Genomic DNA, 21,620 nt, shown 5'->3' on the forward strand with positions numbered 1-21,620 from the left:
GAGCAATGGCTTTGGAAAGAGTTGCATACAACACTAAAACTTGAACAGCCTCAAAAGGCAAATTAAATCATGATATGATTTTACTTTCCCCGGATAATTGTTAGATATGAGCGATTTTGCAAGCTACTATTGTGCCAAACTATGATTACTACATGAGCTCTGCTGTTTATTGTTGTGGGGGCACACCAGAGGCCCCAGGAAGCGAGGTGAAACACACATCGGGGTGAGTAAACACTAGTTAGCTGACATCGATACCTGTGACTGTGTCACCAATCAATGGTTCTTATCTTTTACCTTTTGTTTGCACAGCAGTCCCCATATTCAATAGTTATGTGTGGAAGACAGACTGTATGACATCTAGTATGGTGCTATTATTGATGGCAAGTGGGTAGTGTGCAACTGTTGATAAACCTTGTGTCCAAGGTTGTGAAGTATTATATTTGCTAGTGGGCAATGTGAAAGTTGGATACTGGGTATATGGATTTCCTGAGATAGGAAATTGAATGTCATCTTATTTATTTAGCATTAGTATACCACTTATCAGTAATAACAAGTGCACCTGTTTGAACAAAGTATTCTAAGATCTAATAATAGTATATCTATTTTAGAACCATACTGACCGCACTGGGAATCAGTGTCAGTTATCTAATACTACTTATTTAATACCTCCATTGCATCTTCACTCACAGTGCAGGAATGCCACTAATAAAATTTACATTTCTGGTGGCATATGTGTTCTTGTATTTGGATAGATGTTATGGTGCTTATGATTAGGACATTAATCCACTCAAATTCCTCCCCCCTCTAATTATTAAGCAGCCCTGGAGTAAAAATAGTTACCAATTTTAGTACCTTTGAAGTTTACCTAATTTTCATTACCTCATAAGTCCTACAATTGATTCCCACCAACCCAATTTCCTCTATTTTTCGGACAATAACACACACTTTTTTCCTCCAAAAATGTGGAGGAAAATGGGGGGTGCATCTAATATACCGAATGTATGGTAGGGTATTGCTTATAGTCTGGCTGTGTTGGGATGGAGGGGGAACGGCATCGGCAGAGCAGTTGGTTACAGGAGGCCGGAGCTGGCGGCTGCAGCTAACTACTGTTCACGCTGCTAAAGAGAAATGAATATTCACTGCATTCCACACCCATGGGTGTGGAGGACATTGAATATTAATTTCTCTTAAATAGTATCGTGGTATGATTTCCCCCCCAAACCTGGTGTGCATGGCCCCATCCTTATAATTGGCCCCCATCCCCATCCTGGTATGCATGGCCCCATCAGAAAACATTTAAAAAAAAACACCAAACCATTACACTTACATATCAGGCGCTCCCTTGCAGCGCCCTGCTCCGGTGCCAGCCACTGCTTTATGCTTGTAAGCAGCGTATGGCAGGGACGTCATTCGCTGCTCACAAGCACAGCACAGCTGCCGGAATACTTGCCAGGACTGTGCACGCAAAGAGCAGTGAGTATTCATTGCTCTTCAATAGCGCACAGTGTCAGCCACCGGTTTCCTGCAGCTGCCGGCGGTCATGTGTGCCGCTACTTATGGGAAATGAATATTCATGAATTTATGCACTTTAGTGCAACCTCTTGCTTAAGTGAGAAATTTGGGGCTAAAGCAAGATTTTAGATTTTTTTTATTTTTTCTCACTCCACTTTGCATTAGCTTTTGTCTAGTACCTGAAGGGTTAATAAACTTATTGAGTGTTGTTTTGGGGACTATCAGGAGTGCAGTTTTTAGAATGGTGTCACCTTTGGGTATTTTTTGTCATATAGGTCCCCCAAAGTGAGATATTGGCACTAAAAAAAATTGGTTTGTAAATGGAGGGAAAAATGAGAAAAATCGCTGTTCAACTTTTAACTTCCTAATTTAAACAAATTATATTTAAAAAATGTAAAAAAAAGTTCGGAAATTTTTAAATTTACAACATTTTTGCCAAATTTCCGTTTTTGTTTTTGTTTTTTTCCACAACTAAACGCAAGTAATATAGAAGAAATTATACCACCACCATGAAGTACCATGTCACTAAAAAAGTCTAAGGCTATGTGTACACGTTGCAGATTAGCCTTAGGAATATCTGGAGCGAATTCTGAATGTCTTGGCAGAAAACACAGCTGCAGAATTGTCGCGTTTTTTGTGTAGATCCGCAGCGTTTTTGTGTGGTTCTGAGGCGGATTTTTTGCGGATTCAGTGTTTTTTTTACCCCTGCGGATTTCTATAATGGAATGCGTACAAAAACGTTGCAGAAACGCAAAAAAGTAGTGACATGCTACCTCTTTTAATCAGAAGCGTTTCCGCATGGAATTTTCCGCACCATCTGCACAGCGTTCTTTTTTTTCTCATTGATTTACATTGTACTGTAAATCAATAGCAGATCTGCAGCGTTTCTGCACCGCAAAAAACGCTGCGGACACGCAGAGAATCTGCAACGTGTGCACATACCCTAAATCAGTGGAATCCGTTGAAGCATTCCAGTTATTACCACAGAGCGACCATGTTCAGGTTAAAAAAAAATAAAATTTTGGCCCACTCAAAGCGAACCTGTCATCAGAATTATTATTATTATTTTATTTTTTTATTTATATTTTTTTAAGTAAACTACACACATTATCCGGTTGGCGTTGTTACACTGATTAAAATGATACCTGGGTTGAAGAAATCAGTCTTGTGGTTCTTGTTATCAGAAGAGAACAAATTGTACAAAAAACTAGAAGGTCTTGACCTTGCACAATTATAAATAGGGATCATACAAGAAAAAAGTGCAAAAACCAATAAGAAATATAGTCAACAAAACAGAATTTTATTTACGGTAATATTGAACAATAAAACTAAAATTAAAAAAAGCTGAGTCAGGTATGGAGCACGCAACACATAATGACTATATTTAATATATCACTATGCCCCTAGTTAGTTTATCAAGTATTGCATAATGCCCAAACTGATCCCGAAAAAATTATGGCACCTTAAATATACCACATATGTCAAAGAAACCAGTGAGAAATAATTTGGTTCTTATGTAATTAGTGTTAAAAGATTTTAGTTAATGAGATGATCGTGCTCTGGCCTCTTCACTATCATTCTGGTCTTAAATGACAGGTCACTGAATTCTATTTCAAATGCGTCAGAAGAGCATGTGCAGTAACATCTATCAGCAAGCAATGCTCCCAAACTGCACAAGCGCAACCCATCAGTGACTTGTCATTTAAGCCAGATTGATGCCGATGGGGCTAAAGCACCAAAAGTTAAAAAAAATAAAAAAATAAAAAAATTTAAAAAAAAGACCCGCCCCGAAGCATGAACCTCTCATTAACTGAAAATTTCCAACACCGATTACACAAGATGGATTTCTTCAACCCAGGTATAATTTTAATCAGTTTAAAAATGTCAACCTGACAAGGTCTTTAATATATTTTGCAAAATCCTAATGACAGGTGCCCTTTAAGGGCAAAATTGGTTCGGCTACTAAGGGGTTAATATGCAATAACGGTCCAGAGACACTGACCTTTTTATTTAGTGCTAATTTTTATATTCTTTATAGGAGGCGATGCTCACAGGATTTTCTGGGGTCATGAAATTACTTAGGTGAGCAGTGGGAATAAAATGAATGCAAAAACTGATCACTTCTGACCTGCACAAATTTAAACACGCATGTTTATGTAGACAACAAATAACCAAAATTATGCAAATTGTATTTAAATGGTTATATGCCCACCCAATTTACACTGGCAATACCAAAGAATCATGACAGCATGAATGGACAACCCCTTTAACGACCATCGATAAGCCTTTTAACAGCAGTAGTTAAGGGGCCTTATTTCTCAGCACCATTAAAAAGCTGAGAAGTGTACAACGCCCTCAAGCATTGGAAAATCTCCAGGGTCACGGCTACCTGGGGTAGTTGAGACTCCACATAAGATGCGGGTTGGTTTTTAGGTTTCCCAGTCACGTGATCGCCGTTATTAACCGAATAACAGCGATCACAAAAAAAAACAACTGGAGAGAGAAAGGGGGTCCCCTGAGCTACCCCCATGGGTGAATGTGGTTTTGAGCAGTTTTAGAATGGTGTCACTTTTGGGTATTTTCTGACATTGACCCCCCAAAGTCACTTCAAACGTGAGGTGGTCTCTAAAAAATGAAGTACAATGTGTCACGAAAAAACAAATTCAGAATTATTGGAATCCGTTGAAGCGTTCCAGAGTTATTACCTCAACGTGACAGTCAAAATTGTAAAATTGGCTTAGTCATGAAGGTCAAAATTGGCTTGGTCACTAAGGGGTTAAATATTGAATAGATTTAATCTGCAATGTGCTGTTGTTCATTTCAGGTTGTAGTTACCTAACCTTAAGAATTCTATTAAGTCGCGATATTTGAAAACATAGAATTCACTACATAATAGCAGTAAAATTGTGGCACAAGCTGACTATGTAGTGTGACTGCATACAGCGCTGCCATCAGGGCATTACTGCCCTTACTGCTGTATGGTGCCCGGTTAACAGCAGTACAGAGGGGCCCGCAGGTCCGGGGCCCCGCTTATGTGCTTCTGTCCATCGGGCCTCATCGCTGCAGCGCACACGACGGCGCTGGGGCTCAGGAGCTTTCTCGGAGCTGTGCATCACCGTCTTACCTTGACGGCTGTGCAGCTCCTGCTCCCTACGTCTTCTGTGTACTTCCTGTCAGGTGACGTCACGTGCACGATGACGTCATCGTTTACGCACCACACGATATGTACCGGACCCTGGAGGCAAAGCCGCGCTGCTGGGGAGCGACTGAGGTAAGTATACAAAACATTTTTGTTTTCTGTTTTAAAGGAGTTTTATACAGACTGGCAGATAGTCAGCTTATGGTTAATAATATAAGTGACTGCAGTGGGGTAAGGCAACACACTAGGGTCTGTAGCACATCTCAAGCCCTGCAGTCAAGGCCCACACTACTTGTTCCACAGCACTCTGGAAGAAATCATTTTTGGTGCAGGATACAAATGTTATAGTCACCTTTTTTGTAATTTTTAACAGCCTCTTCTACCTAAAATATAAAAATAAAAATTAGAATCAGGGGAAAAAAAATCAGCAGTGCTAAACACATTAAATTAATAAAAGTGACATACGGTAATAAACAATTTAGCTTGAGGATCTTTTTTCAATTTACGCCTCAGCAGACAAAGCCAGTTAACACAGATAAGAAAATAATGAACATGAAGTCTCTTGGAAAGAAAGCCTATCAGGTGATTGTCAGGGTATGTGCAGACAATCCAGAACAAGCAACACTTTGGACGCAGCGTCCAAAGTGATGTAGGGCTAGTGAATGCAAGCGATTCTGCATATGTTCACTGAACTGGCCCGATTCACAGCATCCAATACCGAAACCATCACTGATTGTGGAAACTTCACACTAGACCTTGGAAATCAAGGTCCCAGAGTCTGGAGGAAGAGAGTGGAGAGACAGACGATCCAAGCTGCTTAAGGTCTAGTGTGAAGTTTCCACAATCAGTGATGGTTTGGGGAGCCATATCATCTGCTGGTGTAGGTCCACTGTGTTTTATCAAGACCAAAGTCAGCGCAGCCGTCTACCAGGAAATTTTAGAGCACTTCATGCTTCCCTCTGCCGACAAGCTTTTTTGGAGATGGAAATTTAATTCTTCAGCAAGACTTGGCACCTGTCCACACTGCCAAAAGTACCAATACCTGGTTTAAAAACAACAGTATGACTGATTGATTGACCAGCAAACTCGCCTGATCTTAACCCCATAGAGAATCTATAGGGTATTGTCAAGAGGAAGAGGAGAGACACCAGACCCAACAATGCAGACAAGCTGAAGGCTGCTGTCAAAGTAACCTGGGCTTCCATAACACCTCAGCAGTGCCACAGACTGATCACCTTAATGCCATGCCGCATTGATGCAGCAATTGATGCCAAAAGGACCCCCGACCAAGTATTGAGTGCATTTACTGAATATACATTTCAGTAGGCCAATCATTTTTTCAAGCTGGTATTCTAAATTACTGAAATAATGACTTGTGGGTTTTCATTGGTCGTAAGCCATAATCATCAACATTAACAAATTAAAACTTGAAATAGATCACTGTTTGTAATGACATACGAGTTTCATTTTTTGTATTGAACTACTGAAATAAATTAACTTTTTGATGATAATTCTAATTTTGTGAGATGCCCCTGTATGTGAAAAACAGTTCTGGTATCAGTGTACCAGGGTACCATCCGTGCGTCATGCATTTTTTTCCTACATGGGTAAAGAAATATCTTAACTGACAAAGCTTCTCCTATACTTTTCAATGTTAAACACAGACAGTATTTGGATTGTACTCAGATATCATGCGTGTGGTGTACGCGTTTTTCATAGACCCATATTGCATTGGTTCTTATTAACCGTGCTGCTGGGAAAAAAAAAAACACAGGCATTTCTACATGTGGTCTGCACGGACACAGCCCGTGTGAAAACATGGACATGTGAGCCATCCCCATAGGTTATTTTTTTTTTTTTTTATGAATCCCAAAAGGTACCTAACCTGTAGGTAACCTTAAAAAAAAAATGAAGGAATACCACACACGCTATAAACACTGACATATGAAGGAGGCCTAAGGAATAGAAACTGACAGCTATAGTGGGGATAGAGGAAACGCCCATTGGACCGCATGACATATGGCGCAGGACAATTAGGTAGTGGCATAACTAGAGTCCGATGGGCCGCGATGCAAAATTTGGACCGAGGCCCCTCCCCCGGTGTACATACGTACGTGTACACACACACACACACACGGGATATGGGGTATATAATATAATACATACACACACACTAATTATAAATTCTAGATTGGCGGGGGGTTTTCATGCACATGAAAAAAAATGTCTTGCAAACCATGGTAAATATATCCATTTTTTATGTTATGAATGTACTTATTCATCCTGCAATGTATTGGCATAATTTTCCATCCCACATATTGCAATTTTCTTTGACAATGCAATACATTAATGACATCCTGTTACAATTTTAACCCCTTCCTGACCTTTGACACAGCGTATGCGTCGTGAAAACCTGTGCCAATCCGACCTGTGATGCAGCATATGTGTCATGGTCGGATCGCACTCCTGCAGGTCGGGTGAAAGGGTTAACTAATTTTTACCTGACCCGCAGGGACAGGGGTACTTGAGCCGTGGGGGGTGGCTTCGCCAACCCCCCCTCGGCTCCGATCGCTCTGCTCTGATTGAAAGTGAAACGTCAGTTTCAACAGCCAATCAGAGCGATAGTAATATTTCACCAATGAAAATTGGTGAAATATTACAATCCAGCCATGGCCGATGCTGCAATAGCATCAGCCATGGCTGGAGACCACGATCTGCCCCCACCACCGATCCCCTCCCCTCCGTCCTGTCATCTGTTGTCCTCCGTTCCCCTCCGTCCTCCTGTCCGCTCCCCCCGCAGTCCGATCTACCCCCCCCCCCCCACAGTCCGAACCCACCCCAGCATACTTACAGAGCTCCGGTGTCCGTCCTCTCCACGGGCGCAGCCATCTTCCAAAATGGCGGGCGCATGCGCAGTGTGCACGTCGAATCTGCCGGCCGGCAGATTCGTTCCAGGTACATTTTGATCACTGTGAAAGGTTCTATCACAGCGATCAATATAAAAAATAAATAAATAAATAACCCCCCCCTTTATCACCCCCATAGGTAGGGACAACAATAAAATAAAGAAAATATATTTATTTTTATTTTTCAACTAGGGTTAGGGTTACAACTAGGGTTAGGGTTACAACTAGGGTTAGAATTAAGATTAGAACTAGGGTTAGAATAAGGGTTGCAATTAGGGTTAGGCTATGTACACTGTGCGGATTTGGTTGCGGATCCGCAGCAGATTGGCCGCTGCAGATTCGTAGCAGTTTTCCATCACGTTTACAGTACCATGTAAACCTATGGAAAACCAAATCCGCTATGCCCATAGTGCGGATAATACTGCACGGAAATGCTGCGTTGTATTTTCCGCAGCATCTCAATACTTTGTGTGGATTCCACAGCGTTTTACACCTGTTCCTTAATAGGAATCCGCAGGTGAAATCCGGACAAAAAACACTGGAAATCAGTGGTAAATACGCAGGTAAAACGCAGTGCATTTTACCTACGGATTTTTCAAAAACTGTGTGGAAAAATCCTCACAAATCCGCAACCTGCGCACATAGACAGGGATGGAATTAGAGTTAGGGTTGGAATTAGGCTTAGGGTTGGAAATAGGGTTAAGATTAGGTTTAGGGATGTGTTGGGGTTAGGGCTGTGGTTAGGGTTGGGATTAGGATTAGGGTTATGGCTAGCAGGGCTGTGGAATCGGAGTCGTGGAGTCGGAGTTAGTTTTGGTTGGAGTCGGAAGAAATGTACCGACTCCAGCTTTAAAAAAAATGTATTACTATTTCATAATTGAACTTTCATATGAATTTTATAAATGTTACTCAAATATATATGTTCTATCAAACTATGAATAACGGTGATAAGCAGTTCTGCTGGATAGACATTTCTTACTTCTTGTGCGTCACTGTTCTCCACTGCCCTTATCTAATCTTATACTTGGTTAACCTCATGCTGCCCCAACCCCCCTACTTACAATGTATGAAACTGAAAGTGAAAATGTGTTGCAAATTCTTAGTAGTAAAGCTCCTCCTCTAGACTAGATGTTTACTAGGTGTGCGTCTTCCAAGCATCTCACAGCTGCTACTCAGAAGAGGAAGACTGTAAGAAGTATTATCCTTTCAACAAACTTTGCATCAGTTAACTGTGAGTACATGAGGAGTAACAGTATTACTGACCACTATATCAGTTGTACGACCTGGCAATAATTTTGTACAATTGTTTTTAGGAAAAACAATTGTCATTTGGATTGTGAATGCAGAATTAAAAACCTGAGAATGTTAAAGAAGCTTCACATTAAATCAGCTGTATTTGAACATTTCACTATCACTCAATAAAGAAAACATTATGTCTGTCAGTGTATGACAAATGATCCAGACGAAAACAAAAAAGCTGTGAAGCCAAGATCAGTGCATATTCAGGCAAAGATAAAAATGCTCCTACCAGAGCATCTAATCTAAAGAGACATTTACAGCGCTTTCATCCAGAAGTACTGAAAGCAGTGGATGAGAAAGACTGCATCCAAACCAATGAACCAGTGCCCAGCTCTTCCAGCCAAACAAAGGAGCAGAGAACTTTGCAGCCATCAGTTGCAAGATATTTTGTCAGTGACAGTTACTGTGACAATGACAGTAGATACATTTAAAAAACAGATCATAGAGCTTGTTATAAAGGATAGTGTGCCTATTTCACTATTTTCACGACCAGCTTTTATGTGTCTGAATGGGGAAATTGTCTGCAAGCTTGGTGTTTCTCTGGAGAGAGAGAGTATTAGAAAATTAGTAATCGAAGAAGCTTTTAAAAAAAGGAAGAACTTAAAAAAACTCTCAAGGGACGCTTTCTGTTTCTTAAAATGGATGCCTGCACACGTCACAGAGTGAACTATTTTGCCATCAATGTCCGATTTGTTTGTGACAAAAATGAAATAGTTACCAAGACATTGGCAGTAAAAGACACCAAAGCTCATCACACCAGTGAGTTTCTCCTGGTCTTGGTGGAAAAGGTTCTGCAAGACTATGAACTTAAAAAAGAGCAAGTTCTTTCTGTCGTAACTGACAATGCTTCAAATATGATAAGTACTATTAAGCTAATGAATAAGAGTAATGATGGTGACCAGCAGCTAGAACATCATTCTGGGTCCACAGACACAAATGTTTGAACTAGAGGAACACAGTATTGTAACTGAGGAGCAAACTGAAGTTGCTTCAGATGAACAGCAACATGATAGTTTAGATGATCTTGTTGAAACTGTGTCAATACGTTCTTTCATTCATCACATGCGCTGTGTTGTGCATACGCTACAGCTGGCTATAAGAGACAGTCTGCAAGAAGGGCATGCTGCTGCTCTGATTGGCAAGGTGAGAAAATTGGCTACTGTTGCCAGAACCCCTAAAGTTGACTCAATTTTGAAGAGACGTGCTGGAAAAGGGGCAAGTATTGATCAAGCCACACGATGGGGCAGTACTTACTTAATGATTCAGCGCTTGGTTGAACTGAAAACCTTTCTTGTAGACATGACACACCCTCAACTGACGCTAAATGAAAGTCAGTGGAATCAGGTGACTGAGCTGGAAAAATTGCTAGAGCACCCATTTATAGTGACTAAAAAATTACAAGCAGAGCACTTAACTCCAGGTATTTTCTTAAAGGAGTGGAAGAACCTGATGTTTCGCCTGTCCCAAAGAGGAGGGTTAATTGCAAGTGGCATTGCTACATCAATGAAACGGAGAGAGGAGCTACTATTACAAAATAACATTCTTTTGGCAGCTGTTTATGTAGACCCAATGCATCGGATTCTTCTAGATGATCAACAGCTAACTAAAGGAAAAGAAGCTCTGTTTGAAATAGCAGTAAGGATGAAAGGGTTGCAGAACAGTCAGGAGGAACAAGAAGAATTTGGTCGTCCTGCCACATCTTCACCCTCATCAACTGATGAAGAATTTAATTTCGAAAAATATTTGGATCACAAGGACCGTGCAAAGCGTTCCCGCATAGAAGAGTCATCCCCATCAAAGAACACAGCCAGTACATTTCAGCAGAATTTTTCATGTGCACTAAAAGAAATTGAGAAATTTGACCATTCATCTAAAATAACAGTGCAACAAGCGATTCCTCTGTATCCTGACATTGTCAGAGATGTTGCCCAAGTGGTTACTGCTTTGCCACCAACCCAAGTTAGTGTAGAGAGGTTGTTCTCTGCTCTCAAAATAATTAGATCAGATTTGAGGGCATCCATGAAGGAGGATCTGACAGAGGCAATACTTTTTCTGAGGATAAATTTATAAATTTATTCTTATTAACTGCATAACAGTGTTTATTTCATATTTACTTACAAGAGTTTAGAAAAGGTTATAAAAGTTATTTGCTATATTCTAATTGTATTCTAATAAATATAGTTTTTGCTCTAAGTGGTCTGATTACTTATATGATGGTGAGAAACTGAATAAGCACGATGTTAATATTTTACAACAGTAAATTTATTGTTACGAATTGGCCATTTATGAAGGAGTCGGAGTCGGAGCCGGAGTCGGAACCTGATAAAATCCAGGAGTCGGAGTCGCAACTGTGGCTTACCGACTCCACAGCCCTGATGGCTACAGTTGGGATTAGGGTTAGGGGTGTGTTGGGGTTAGTGTTGGAGTTAGATTTGAGGGGTTTCCACTGTTTAGGCACATCAGGGGTCTCCAAACGCAACATAGCGCCACCATTGATTCCAGCCAATCTTGCATTCAAAAAGTCAAATGGTGCGCTCCCTCCCTTCCGAGCCCCAACGTGCACCCAAACAGTGGTTTACATAAACATATGGGTTATCAGCGTACTCAGGAAAAATTGCACGACAACTTTGGGGATCTAATTTCTCCTGATACCCTTGGGAAAATAAAAAAAATGGGGGCTAAAAACTTATTTTTGTGGAAATACAATAAGATTTTTTATTTTCACGGCTCTGCGTTATAAACTTCTGTGAAGCACTTGGGGGTTGAACGTGCTCACCACACATCTAGATAAGTTCCTTGGGGGGGTCTAGTTTCCAAAATGGGGTCACTTGTGGGGGGTTTCTACTGTTTAGGCACATCAGGGTCTCTGCAAACGTAACATGACGCCCGCAGACCATTCCATCAAAGTCTGCATTCCAAAACGTCACTACTTCCCTTCTGAGCCCTGATGTGTGCCCAAACAGTGGTTTACCCCCGCATATGGGGTATCAGCGTACTCAGGACAAACTAGACAACAACTTTTGGGGTACAATTTCTCCTGTTACCCTTGTGAAAATAAAAAATTGCGGGCTAAAAAATTATTTTTGAGGAAAAAAAATTTTTTTTTTCAAGGCTCTGCGTTATAAACTTCTGTTTAGCACTTGGGGTTTCAAAGTGCTCCTCGCACATCTAGATAAGTTCCTTGGGAGTTCTAGTTTCCAAAATGGGGTCACTTGTGGGGGAGCTCCAATGTTTAGGCACACAGGGGCTCTCCAAACGCGAAATGGTGTCCACTAACGATTGAAGCTAATTTTTCATTCAAAAAGTCAAATGGCACTCCTTTCCTTCCGAGCCCTGCCGTGAGCCCAAACAGTGGTTTCTGACCACATATGAGGTATCGGTGTACTCAGGAGAAATTGTCCAACAAATTTTAGGATCCATTTTATCCTGTTGCCCATGTGAAAATTAAAAAATTGAAGCTAAAAGAAATTTGTGGGAAAAAAAAGAAGTACTTTTTCATTTTTACTGATCAATTTGTGAAGCACCTGGGGGTCAAAGTGCTCACTATGCATCTAGATAAGTTCCTTCGGGGGGGTCTAGTTTCCAAAATGGGGTCACTTGTGGGGAGCTCCAATATTTAGGCACACAGGGGCTCTCCAGACGCGACATGGTGACCGCTAAAGACTGGCGCCAATTTTTCATTCAAAAAGTCAAATGGCGCTCCTTCCCCTCCGAGCCCTGTTGTGCGCCCAAACACTGGTTCCCCCTTACATATGGGGTATCGGTGTACTCAGGACAAATTGCACAATTACTTTTGGGGTCCAGTTTCTCCTGTTACCCTTGGGAAAAAAAAAATTGTTGCTAAAAGATCATTTTTGTGACTAAAAAGTTAAATGTTCATTTTTTCCTTCCATGTTGCTTCTGCTGCTGTGAAGCACCTGAAGGGTTAATAAACTTCTTGAATGTGGTTTTGAGCACCTTGAGGGGTGCAGTTTTTAGAATGGTGTCACTTTTGGGTATTTTCAGCCATATAGACCCCTCAAACTGACTTCAAATGTGAGGTGGTCCCTAAAAAAAAAAAAAATATATATGGTCTTGTAAATTTTGTTGTAAAAATGAGAAATCACTGGTCAAATTTTAACCCTTATAACTTCCTGGCAAAAAAAAAAAAAAAATTATTTTCCAAAATTGTACTGATGTAAAGTAGACATGTGGGAAATGTTACTTATTAAGTATTTTGTGTGACATATCTCTGTGATTTAAGGGCATAGAAATTCTAAGTTGAAAAATTGCGAAATTTTCAAAATTTTCGCCAAATTTCCGTTTTTTTGGGTAATGTTTTTTATTAACTATTTTGTGCCACATAACTCTCTGGTTTAACATAAAAATTCAAAATTTGCGAACTTTTCAAAATTTTTGCCAAATTTCCGATTTTTTCACAAATAAATGCAAAAATTATTAACCTAAATTTACTACTAACATGAAGCCCAATATGTCACGAAAAAACAATCTCAGAATCGCTAGGATCTGTTGAAGCCTTCCTGAGTTATTACCTCATAAAGGGACACTGGTCAGAATTGCAAAAAATGGCCAGGTCATTAAAGGGAACCTGTCACCCCATTTTTTCGGTATGAGATAAAAATACCGTTAAATAGGGCCTGAGCTGTGCATTAAAATAGTGTATTTTGTGGACCCCGATTCCCCACCTATGCTGCCGAAATACGTTACCAAAGTAGTCGTTTTCGCCTGTCAATCAGGCTGGTCTGGTCAGATGGGCGTGGTGTCCTCCCCCAGATCTTGCGTAGTGTTCCGTTGGTGGCGTAGTGGTGTGCGCATGCCCAAGGTCCCGAATCCTCTGCCAGGTGTGTGAAAACAACAGCGATGTCCGTTATTCCATTGGTGGTCGGTGGGCGCGGCCATCTTGCTTTGGCCGCAGAATCGGCGCTCTGCTGGCCGCGGCTTCAGGAAAATGGCCGCGGGCATCCGCGCGTGCGCAGATGGCTATCGCGGCGGCCATTTTCGTGAAGCAGAATTCGCATCTCGGCTTCACGAAAATGGCCGCCGCGATAGCCATCTGCGCACGCGCGGATGCCCGCGGCCATTTTCCTGAAGCCGCGGCCAGCAGAGCGCCGATTCTGCGGCCAAAGCAAGATGGCCGCGCCCACCGACCACCAATGGAATAACGGACATCGCTGTTGTTTTCACACCCCTGGCAGAGGATTCGGGACCTTGGGCATGCGCACACCACTACGCCACCAACGGAACACTACGCAAGATCTGGGGGAGGACACCACGCCCATGCGACCTGACCAGCCTGATTGACAGGCGAAAACGACTACTTCGGTAACGTATTTCGGCAGCATAGGTGGGGAATCGGGGTCCACAAAATACACTGTTGTAATGCACAGCTCAGGCCCTATTTAACGGTATTTTTATCTCATACCGAAAAAACGGGGTGACAGGTTCCCTTTAAGATCAAAATAGGCTGGGTCATGAAGGGGTTAAAGAACTTTTTACAAAAAAAAACCAAAACTTTACCCTGTAGCAACTGATACAAATTGCTTTCTATCTTAATGCATCCATTTACAGCTCTTATCACATTTGCAGGTTCCACCAGTTTTCAGATGAGTAGCCTCATATTTATAACTCCATGCTCCATAATTTTTCTTGTTAATTTGACAGAGTGCTATCATATCATAAACATACGTACGCTACTTACCTGGTAGCAGTGTTTTTTCAGGAGCCCATGACAGCACAACGAGAGAGGGAATCCGCCCTTCAGGGACAGGAAACCTACAGACATAAAAGGGCGGTACCTCTCTCCCACGTCAGTTGGTTCCAGAGCATGAGAGGACCACCTTGGTTAGTAACACAGATGCAGCATACAATTATGTACATTTTATTATGTGAGTGAACATGGAAGAGGAAAACACGAAAAAGTGTTGCATTATCCAAGAAAAGAATAGGGTTGGGAATATAAGGGTGCTGTCATGGGCTCCTGAAAAAACACTGCTACCAGGTAAGTAGCGTACGTATTTATTCAGTCGCCATGACAGCACAACGAGAGACTTTCAGAGAAATAAGAAAGATTAGGGAGGGATAACAGCCTCAAGAACCCTTCTCCCAAACGTGAGGTCTGAGGAACTACCCAGATCTAATCTGTAGTGTTTAAGAAAGGTAGATGGAGAAGACCATGTGGCCGCCTTACATATGTCTTCTATCGATACTTCTGATCTCTCCGCCCATGAAGATGCTACGGCCCTCGTGGAGTGTGCCTTTATACCATCTGTTACTTCGTTACCACCTGCTGTATAAGCGAGAGAGATCGCCTCCCTGATCCATCTGGCTAAGGTGTTTTTAGATACTCTAAGACCCTTCCTCACTCCCTGATAAGTTACAAACAAGGAGTTATCTTTTTTCCAAACATCCGAAACTGAAATATATCTAAGGAGACATCTTTTTACATCTAAGGAATGGAATTTACGTTCCTTATTAGTAGGATTAGAGCAAAACGAAGGTAGGACTACCTCTTGTAATCTATGGAATCTTGAAGTAACTTTTGGAAGATAGAGGGGATCAGGTTTCATGATTACTCTATCCTCCCTAAACTGCATGTATGGTGGATGTCTGGAAAGTGCCTGCAGATCACTAACCCTTCTTGCAGATGTGAGTGCGACCAAAAGGGTTGTTTTGATTGAAAGGATTTTTACAGGGATAGTATCGATAGGCTCGAATGGGGCTTGCGTTAAGGCTGAGTGTACAAGATTTAGGTCCCATGGGACTAAGTTTTGTTTTATGATTGGTCTGGACCTAGTCACTGCTTTGAAAAACCTAGAAATCCAGTGATTGCTGGCTAAGTTAAAATTGTATAGCGCCCCCAGAGCCGATACTTGAACTCAGAGTACTTGTGGCCAAGCCCATCTCTAGACCTTTCTGTAAAAATTCAAGAATCTGATTTATACATGGTTTTTGGTCAATTTGAGCCCCTGTACTTGATAGAAATTTTCTCCACACCCTAACATAGATGTTTATTGTGGAGGGTTTTCTACTCTTAAGGAGTGTATTTATTAGATCCTGAGAGAATCCCTTCCCCCTTAGTAACAACCTCTCAAACTCCACGCCGCTAGATGTAAGTTGGCCACTCGTGGATGGAGGATTGGGCCTTGGGAGAGCAGATCTGGCAATTCTGGAAGAGTCCACGGTTGGCAGACAGACATCTTCCTCAGCCAAGGGAACCACGATCTTTTGGGCCAAAATGGGGCTATTAAGATTACCCGGACTCTGTCCTCCCGAATCTTCCTCAGAACTAATGGGATTAGGTTTAGAGGGGGGGGAAGGCATAAGCGAGACTGAAGTGCCATGATATCAGAAAAGCGTCCACTGCATACGAGTTGTCTTTTGGATTTAGGGAGCAGAACTGGTGTAATTTTTTGTTCCCTCTGCTGGCAAAAAGGTCTATTTCTGGACAACCCCATATTTGTATGATTTGCTTGAAGATAGCTGGATTCAGTGACCACTCTCTCTGTTTGAGCTTGTTGCGGCTTAGATAGTCGGCTTTGGTATTGAGACTTCCTTTTATATGAAGAGCCGTTAGAGAGAGAAGATGTTCTTCGGCCATCTGAAAAATATGATTTGCGACCTTCATTAACGAACTGGATCGCGTACCTCCTTGACGATTAATGTAGGCCACGGTTACCCGGTTGTCCGATAACAGCCTGACGTGTCGACCCTGTAGGGGTATAAGGAACCTATTTAAGGCGTGTTCTACGGCCAATAGCTCTTTCAGATTGGAGGATGAGTCCTGCTCAGACTGAGACCATAGCCCCTGAACCCAATCCTCCCCTAAGTGAGCCCCCCATCCCTTAGGGCTAGCGTCTGTAGTCAATACTCTAGATATGATTTGTCCAAGGGACCCCCCCTACGAAGATTTGAAGTGTGTGTCCACCAAACGAGTGAATGCGTAGATTCCGCAGAAAGTGAAAATTTACTGTCGAGGTGAGCCCCTAGACGACAGGAATTGTGTAAGACGTCCCATTGTAGTGTTCTGGTGTGGAACTGAGCCCAGAGAACCGCCGGGATACAAGATGTGAGGGAACCCAAGAGAGACATAGCACTTCTTACAGACACTAAGGGATTGCCAATTGCCCTGGTGACTAGCCGTTGAATCTTAGCTACTTTTGTATCCGGCAGGCGACATTCCTGCCGACTAGAGTCTATAACAAACCCCAGAAACTCTTGAGATTTTAGAGGCTGTAGACGCGATTTTTTAAGGTTGATAATCCAGCCTAGCCTGTGCAATGCTCCCATCACCTTCTCTAGCTGGTCCCTGCAATGTGATTCTGAATGACCCACAATTAGTAAATCATCAAGGTATGGAACTATTAATATGTCCTGTTCATGCAGGTGTGCCATAACTTCCACCATAATTTTTGTGAACACCAGGGGTGCGACAGCGACTCCGAAGGGAAGTGCCTGATATTGAAAATGCTCTACCGTGCCGGCAAGTGAAACGGCCACCCTAAGAAATCTTTGATGCTCTACATGTATTGGAACATGGTAGTAGGCATCTTTTAGGTCCAAGACGACCATAAAGCAATGGTTAAAAAGTAATTTTATTGCTGTTTTAACCGATTCCATCTTGAAGGACGGAACCAACAAAAAATTGTTCAGGCCTTTTAAATTAATAATGGTGCGATATGAACTGTCTGGCTTCTTGATCAGGAATAGAGGGGAATAGAACCCCCTACCTCCCTCTTCTGTAGGGACCCTAATCAGAACTTTCTTCTGTTGAAGTTCCCGGACCTCTGACTCCAGCGCCAACTGTTCTGTAGAGGAGGAACGAACAGGTGTCAACATAAACTTGTCCCGAGGAATATGGTGGAAATCGAACCTTAGGCCCTTTTCCACAATGCTCAGAATCCATGGACTGTTCGTGATCCGTACCCAGGCCGGGTAGAAGGCCAAAAGCCTACACAACTTAGTTCTGGCCTGTAAGTCCCCTGGCCAGCATTTTATCCATAGCGCTCTCTGGGCTGCGTTAGATAACGCTGAGGATCTGGCGGCAAATCTGACCGAATCCGCTGATGCGTCCGAAAGGAAAGCTGCAGTATCCTGGATTATAGGCATAGAGGATAATATCTCAGTCCTGGGAACTTTATCCCTGAGCTGATCTTCAATGTGACCTAAACACACCATCAAGGACCGAGCTGTACAGGTGGCTGCTATAGCCGGTCTCAAGGATCCAGCCGAAGTCTCCCAGGCCCCTTTAAGGAAGATATCAGCTTTCCTATGTAATGGGTCCTTTAGGTTCCCCAAATCATCAAAGGGGAGAGATGTCTTTTTGCATGCTTTGGCAACTGCCGCATCTAACTTCGGAACCTTATCCCATGAGGATGAAGCCTCCTCCTCGAAAGGATATCTCCTTCTAAATGCCGGCGGAAGTGACCCCTTCCTCTCGGGTTTCTTCCACTCTTTTGAGATTAATGTCTTAATTTTGTCCACCACTGGAAAGGCCCTTCGGGACTTTCGCTCTATACACCTGAACATAATGTCCTGAATAGAGCACTCCGACTGGGTGTCCTCTATCCCCATTGTACTGTTAACTGCTTTGACCAGATGGTTAACCCTATCAAGGGACAAACAGGCTCAACTAGATTCCATTTCCTCAGAGGAGGAAGAAGACGGGAGGGACCCTGAGCTGAGCTCCCCCGAGTCCGAACCCACTTCTGAAACAGGGGATGACTTTCCAATTTCCGTTACACGAGACCTGAACCTCACAGAACTTCGGACTTCTTGTCTGACCATCTTTCTAATTGTAGAGGTCAGATCAGGAGCCTCTTCCTCTAGTAATTGTTGAACACAGGATTTACACAATCTTTTTACGTGCCCATCCGGAAGCGGCTCCGCACATTCGACACACTGCCTATGTTTGGCCTTAGTTACACACTTCCTCCCCTAATAAGGAGAGAGGGAATATAAGGGGAACAATGATCAATAAGTGAACATTCACGTAGATCACTTACCCCGCCAGCAATGAGTGGTACCGTATTCGGGGGGGTCCTTCGTAGCCGACAAACTTTTACGGCTTGAGGACTTTGATGATCGGGACTCCTTAGCTCCACCAGCGCGACTATCATTAGAACGTCGCTGGGAGCTCCTCAAAGGCTTTTCTGCCTGAGGCTGATCTAGTGGCTGCTGTTGCTCACCGCTTAGCTGCGGTGTTCCTTCCGGCGACTCCATAATGGATGGACGGTCAGGAACACGCTGTGGCCCACGTGCAAGGCTTAAATCCCCCTGGGTACTGCCCCCAGACGGGGGTCAGCAGGGAAACACTCCAGGTGCCGCTGATCCGTCCTGCCGATTAGTTCCGGTCCACCGCTCAAGCCGCGCCCTAGTGCCAGAGACCCCGAGGTCCAACCCCCCTCCAAGACGCCGGGCGCTGCCATTAGCCGGGAACAAAGCGCTACCGCGCATGCCCGGCCGCGTCATCCACCCGCGCCGCCCGCCGCGTCATCCGGACACGCCCCTTCCAGTCGCGGCCGCGGCGCAGAGAGCAGACGCGCCGGACAAGGACGGCCGCACTCCCCAGCCGATGCCGGCACAAGCGCAGGTGGCGGTAGACCCCAGGCTCCAGCAGACACGGCCCTACGAGAACACAATACTCACCAGGCGCGGACACCGCAGAAGCCAGCCCATTCATCCAGAGCTGCTTCCTCCTGCTGCCACCTACACGAACAGTCCCCCTGCCGTGTGGTGCATCCATTCTCCAGACCAGGCCGAGGTAGGGGACCCCCGCTACCTGTACCGGTCTGTCAGGAGTGGGACCTTCTTTCTTCGACCTTCACGAGGCCTGTCTGAAGAGGTACCGCTGTCAGGGACAGGAAACCAACTGACGTGGGAGAGAGGTACCGCCCTTTTATGTCTGTAGGTTTCCTGTCCCTGAAGGGCGGATTCCCTCTCTCGTTGTGCTGTCATGGCGACTGAATAAAGTTCTAATATTAACCCCTTCACCCCGAAGCCTGTTTTCACCTAAGTGACAGGGCCAATTTTTACAATTCTGACCACTGTCACTTTATGAGGTCATAACTCTGAAACGCTTCAACGGATCCTGGTGATTCTGACATTGTTTTCTCGTGACATATTGTACTTCATGATAGTGGTAAAACTTCTTCGATATGACTTGCATTTATTTGTGAAAAAAACAGAAATTTGTTGAAAATTATGAAAATTTAGCAATTTTCAAATTTTTCATTTTTATGCCCTTAAATTAGTGAGTTATATCACATAATATAGTTAATAAACAACATCTCCCACATGTCTGCTTTACATCAGCACAATTTTGGAAACAATTTTTTTTTTGTTAGGGAGTTATAAGGGTTAAAAGTCGACCAGCAATTTCTCATTTTTGCAACAAAATTTGCAAAACCATTTTTTTACGGACCACCTCACACTTGAAGTGACTTTGAGGGGTCTATATGACAGAAAATACCCAAAAGTGACACCATTCTAAAAACTGCACCCCTCAAGGTACTCAAAACCCTATTCAAAAATTTTATTAACCCTTCAGGTGCTTCACAGGAATTTTTGGAATGTTTAAAAACAATTGAACATTTAACTTTTTTTTTTTCACAAAATTTTTACTTCAGATCCAATTTGTTTTATCTTACCAAGGGTAACAGGAGAAATTGGACCACAAAAGTCGTTGTACAATTTGTCCTGAGTACGCCGATACCCCACATGTTGGGGTAAACCACTGTTTGGGCGCATGGCAGAGCTCGGAAGGGAAGGAGCGCCATTTGACTTTTCAATGCAAGATTTGCTGGAAATGAGATTGGAACCCATGTCGCGATTGGAGAGCCCCTGACGTGCCTAAACAGTGGAAACCCCCACAAGTGACACCATTTTGGAAAGTAGACCCTCTAAGGAACTAATCTAGATGTGTGGTGAGCACTTTGAACCTCCAAGTGCTTCACAGAAGTTTATAATGTAGAGCCGTAAAAAAAATGTCATTAATTTTCACAAAAAATTATCTTTTCGCCCCAAATTTTTTATTTTCCCAAGGGTAACAGGATAAATTGGACCCCAAAAGTTGTTGTGCAATTTGTCCTGAGTACGTTGATACTTCATATATGGGGATAAACCACTGTTTGAGCGCATGGCAGAGCTCGGAAGGGAAGGAGCGCAATTTGACTTTTCAATGCAAAATTGGCTGGAATTGAGATCGGAACCCATGTCGCGTTTGGAGAGCCCCTGACGTGCCTAAACAGTAGAAACCCCCCACAAGTGACCCCATTTTGGAAAGAAGACCCCCTAAGGAACTTATCTAGATGTGTGGTGAGCACTTTTAACCCCAATTGTTTCACTAAAGTTTAGAATGTAGCGCCGTGAAAATTAAAAAATCATTTTTTCTTTCCACAAAATGATGTTTTAGCCCGCAATTTTTTTTTCCCAAGGGTAACAGGAGAAATTGGACCACAAAAGTTATTGTCCAATTTGTCCTGAGTACGCTGATACCCCATATATGGGGGGGAACCACTGTTTGGGCGCACGGCAGAGCTCGGAAGGGAAGGAGCGCCGTTTGAAATGCAGACTTAGATGGATTGGTCTGCAGGCATCATGTTGCACTTGCAGAGTCCTTGATGTATCTAAAAAGTAGAAACCCCCCACAAGTGACCCCATATTGGAAACTAGACCCCCCACGGAGCTTATCTAGATGTGTTGTGAGAACTTTGAACCAACAAGTGTTTCACTACAGTTTATAACGCAGAGCCGTGAAAATAAAATAT

At 43.0% G+C, this 21,620-nt stretch overlaps 1 protein-coding gene across 1 annotated transcript in view; it reads right to left on the minus strand.

Annotated features, from left to right (window-relative positions):
* LOC143782267 (uncharacterized) overlaps nt 1–21,620 on the minus strand; it is a 310,572-nt gene that overhangs the window by 242,202 nt on the left and 46,750 nt on the right. Inside the window, exon 4 of the mRNA XM_077269539.1 lies at nt 5,004–5,034. Within this exon, the coding sequence (XP_077125654.1) occupies nt 5,004–5,034 (31 nt within the window). The remainder of the gene's footprint in view (nt 1–5,003; nt 5,035–21,620) is intronic.

The sequence above is a fragment of the Ranitomeya variabilis genome, chromosome 6 (assembly GCF_051348905.1).
Source record: "Ranitomeya variabilis isolate aRanVar5 chromosome 6, aRanVar5.hap1, whole genome shotgun sequence".
NCBI lineage: Eukaryota > Metazoa > Chordata > Amphibia > Anura > Dendrobatidae > Ranitomeya > Ranitomeya variabilis.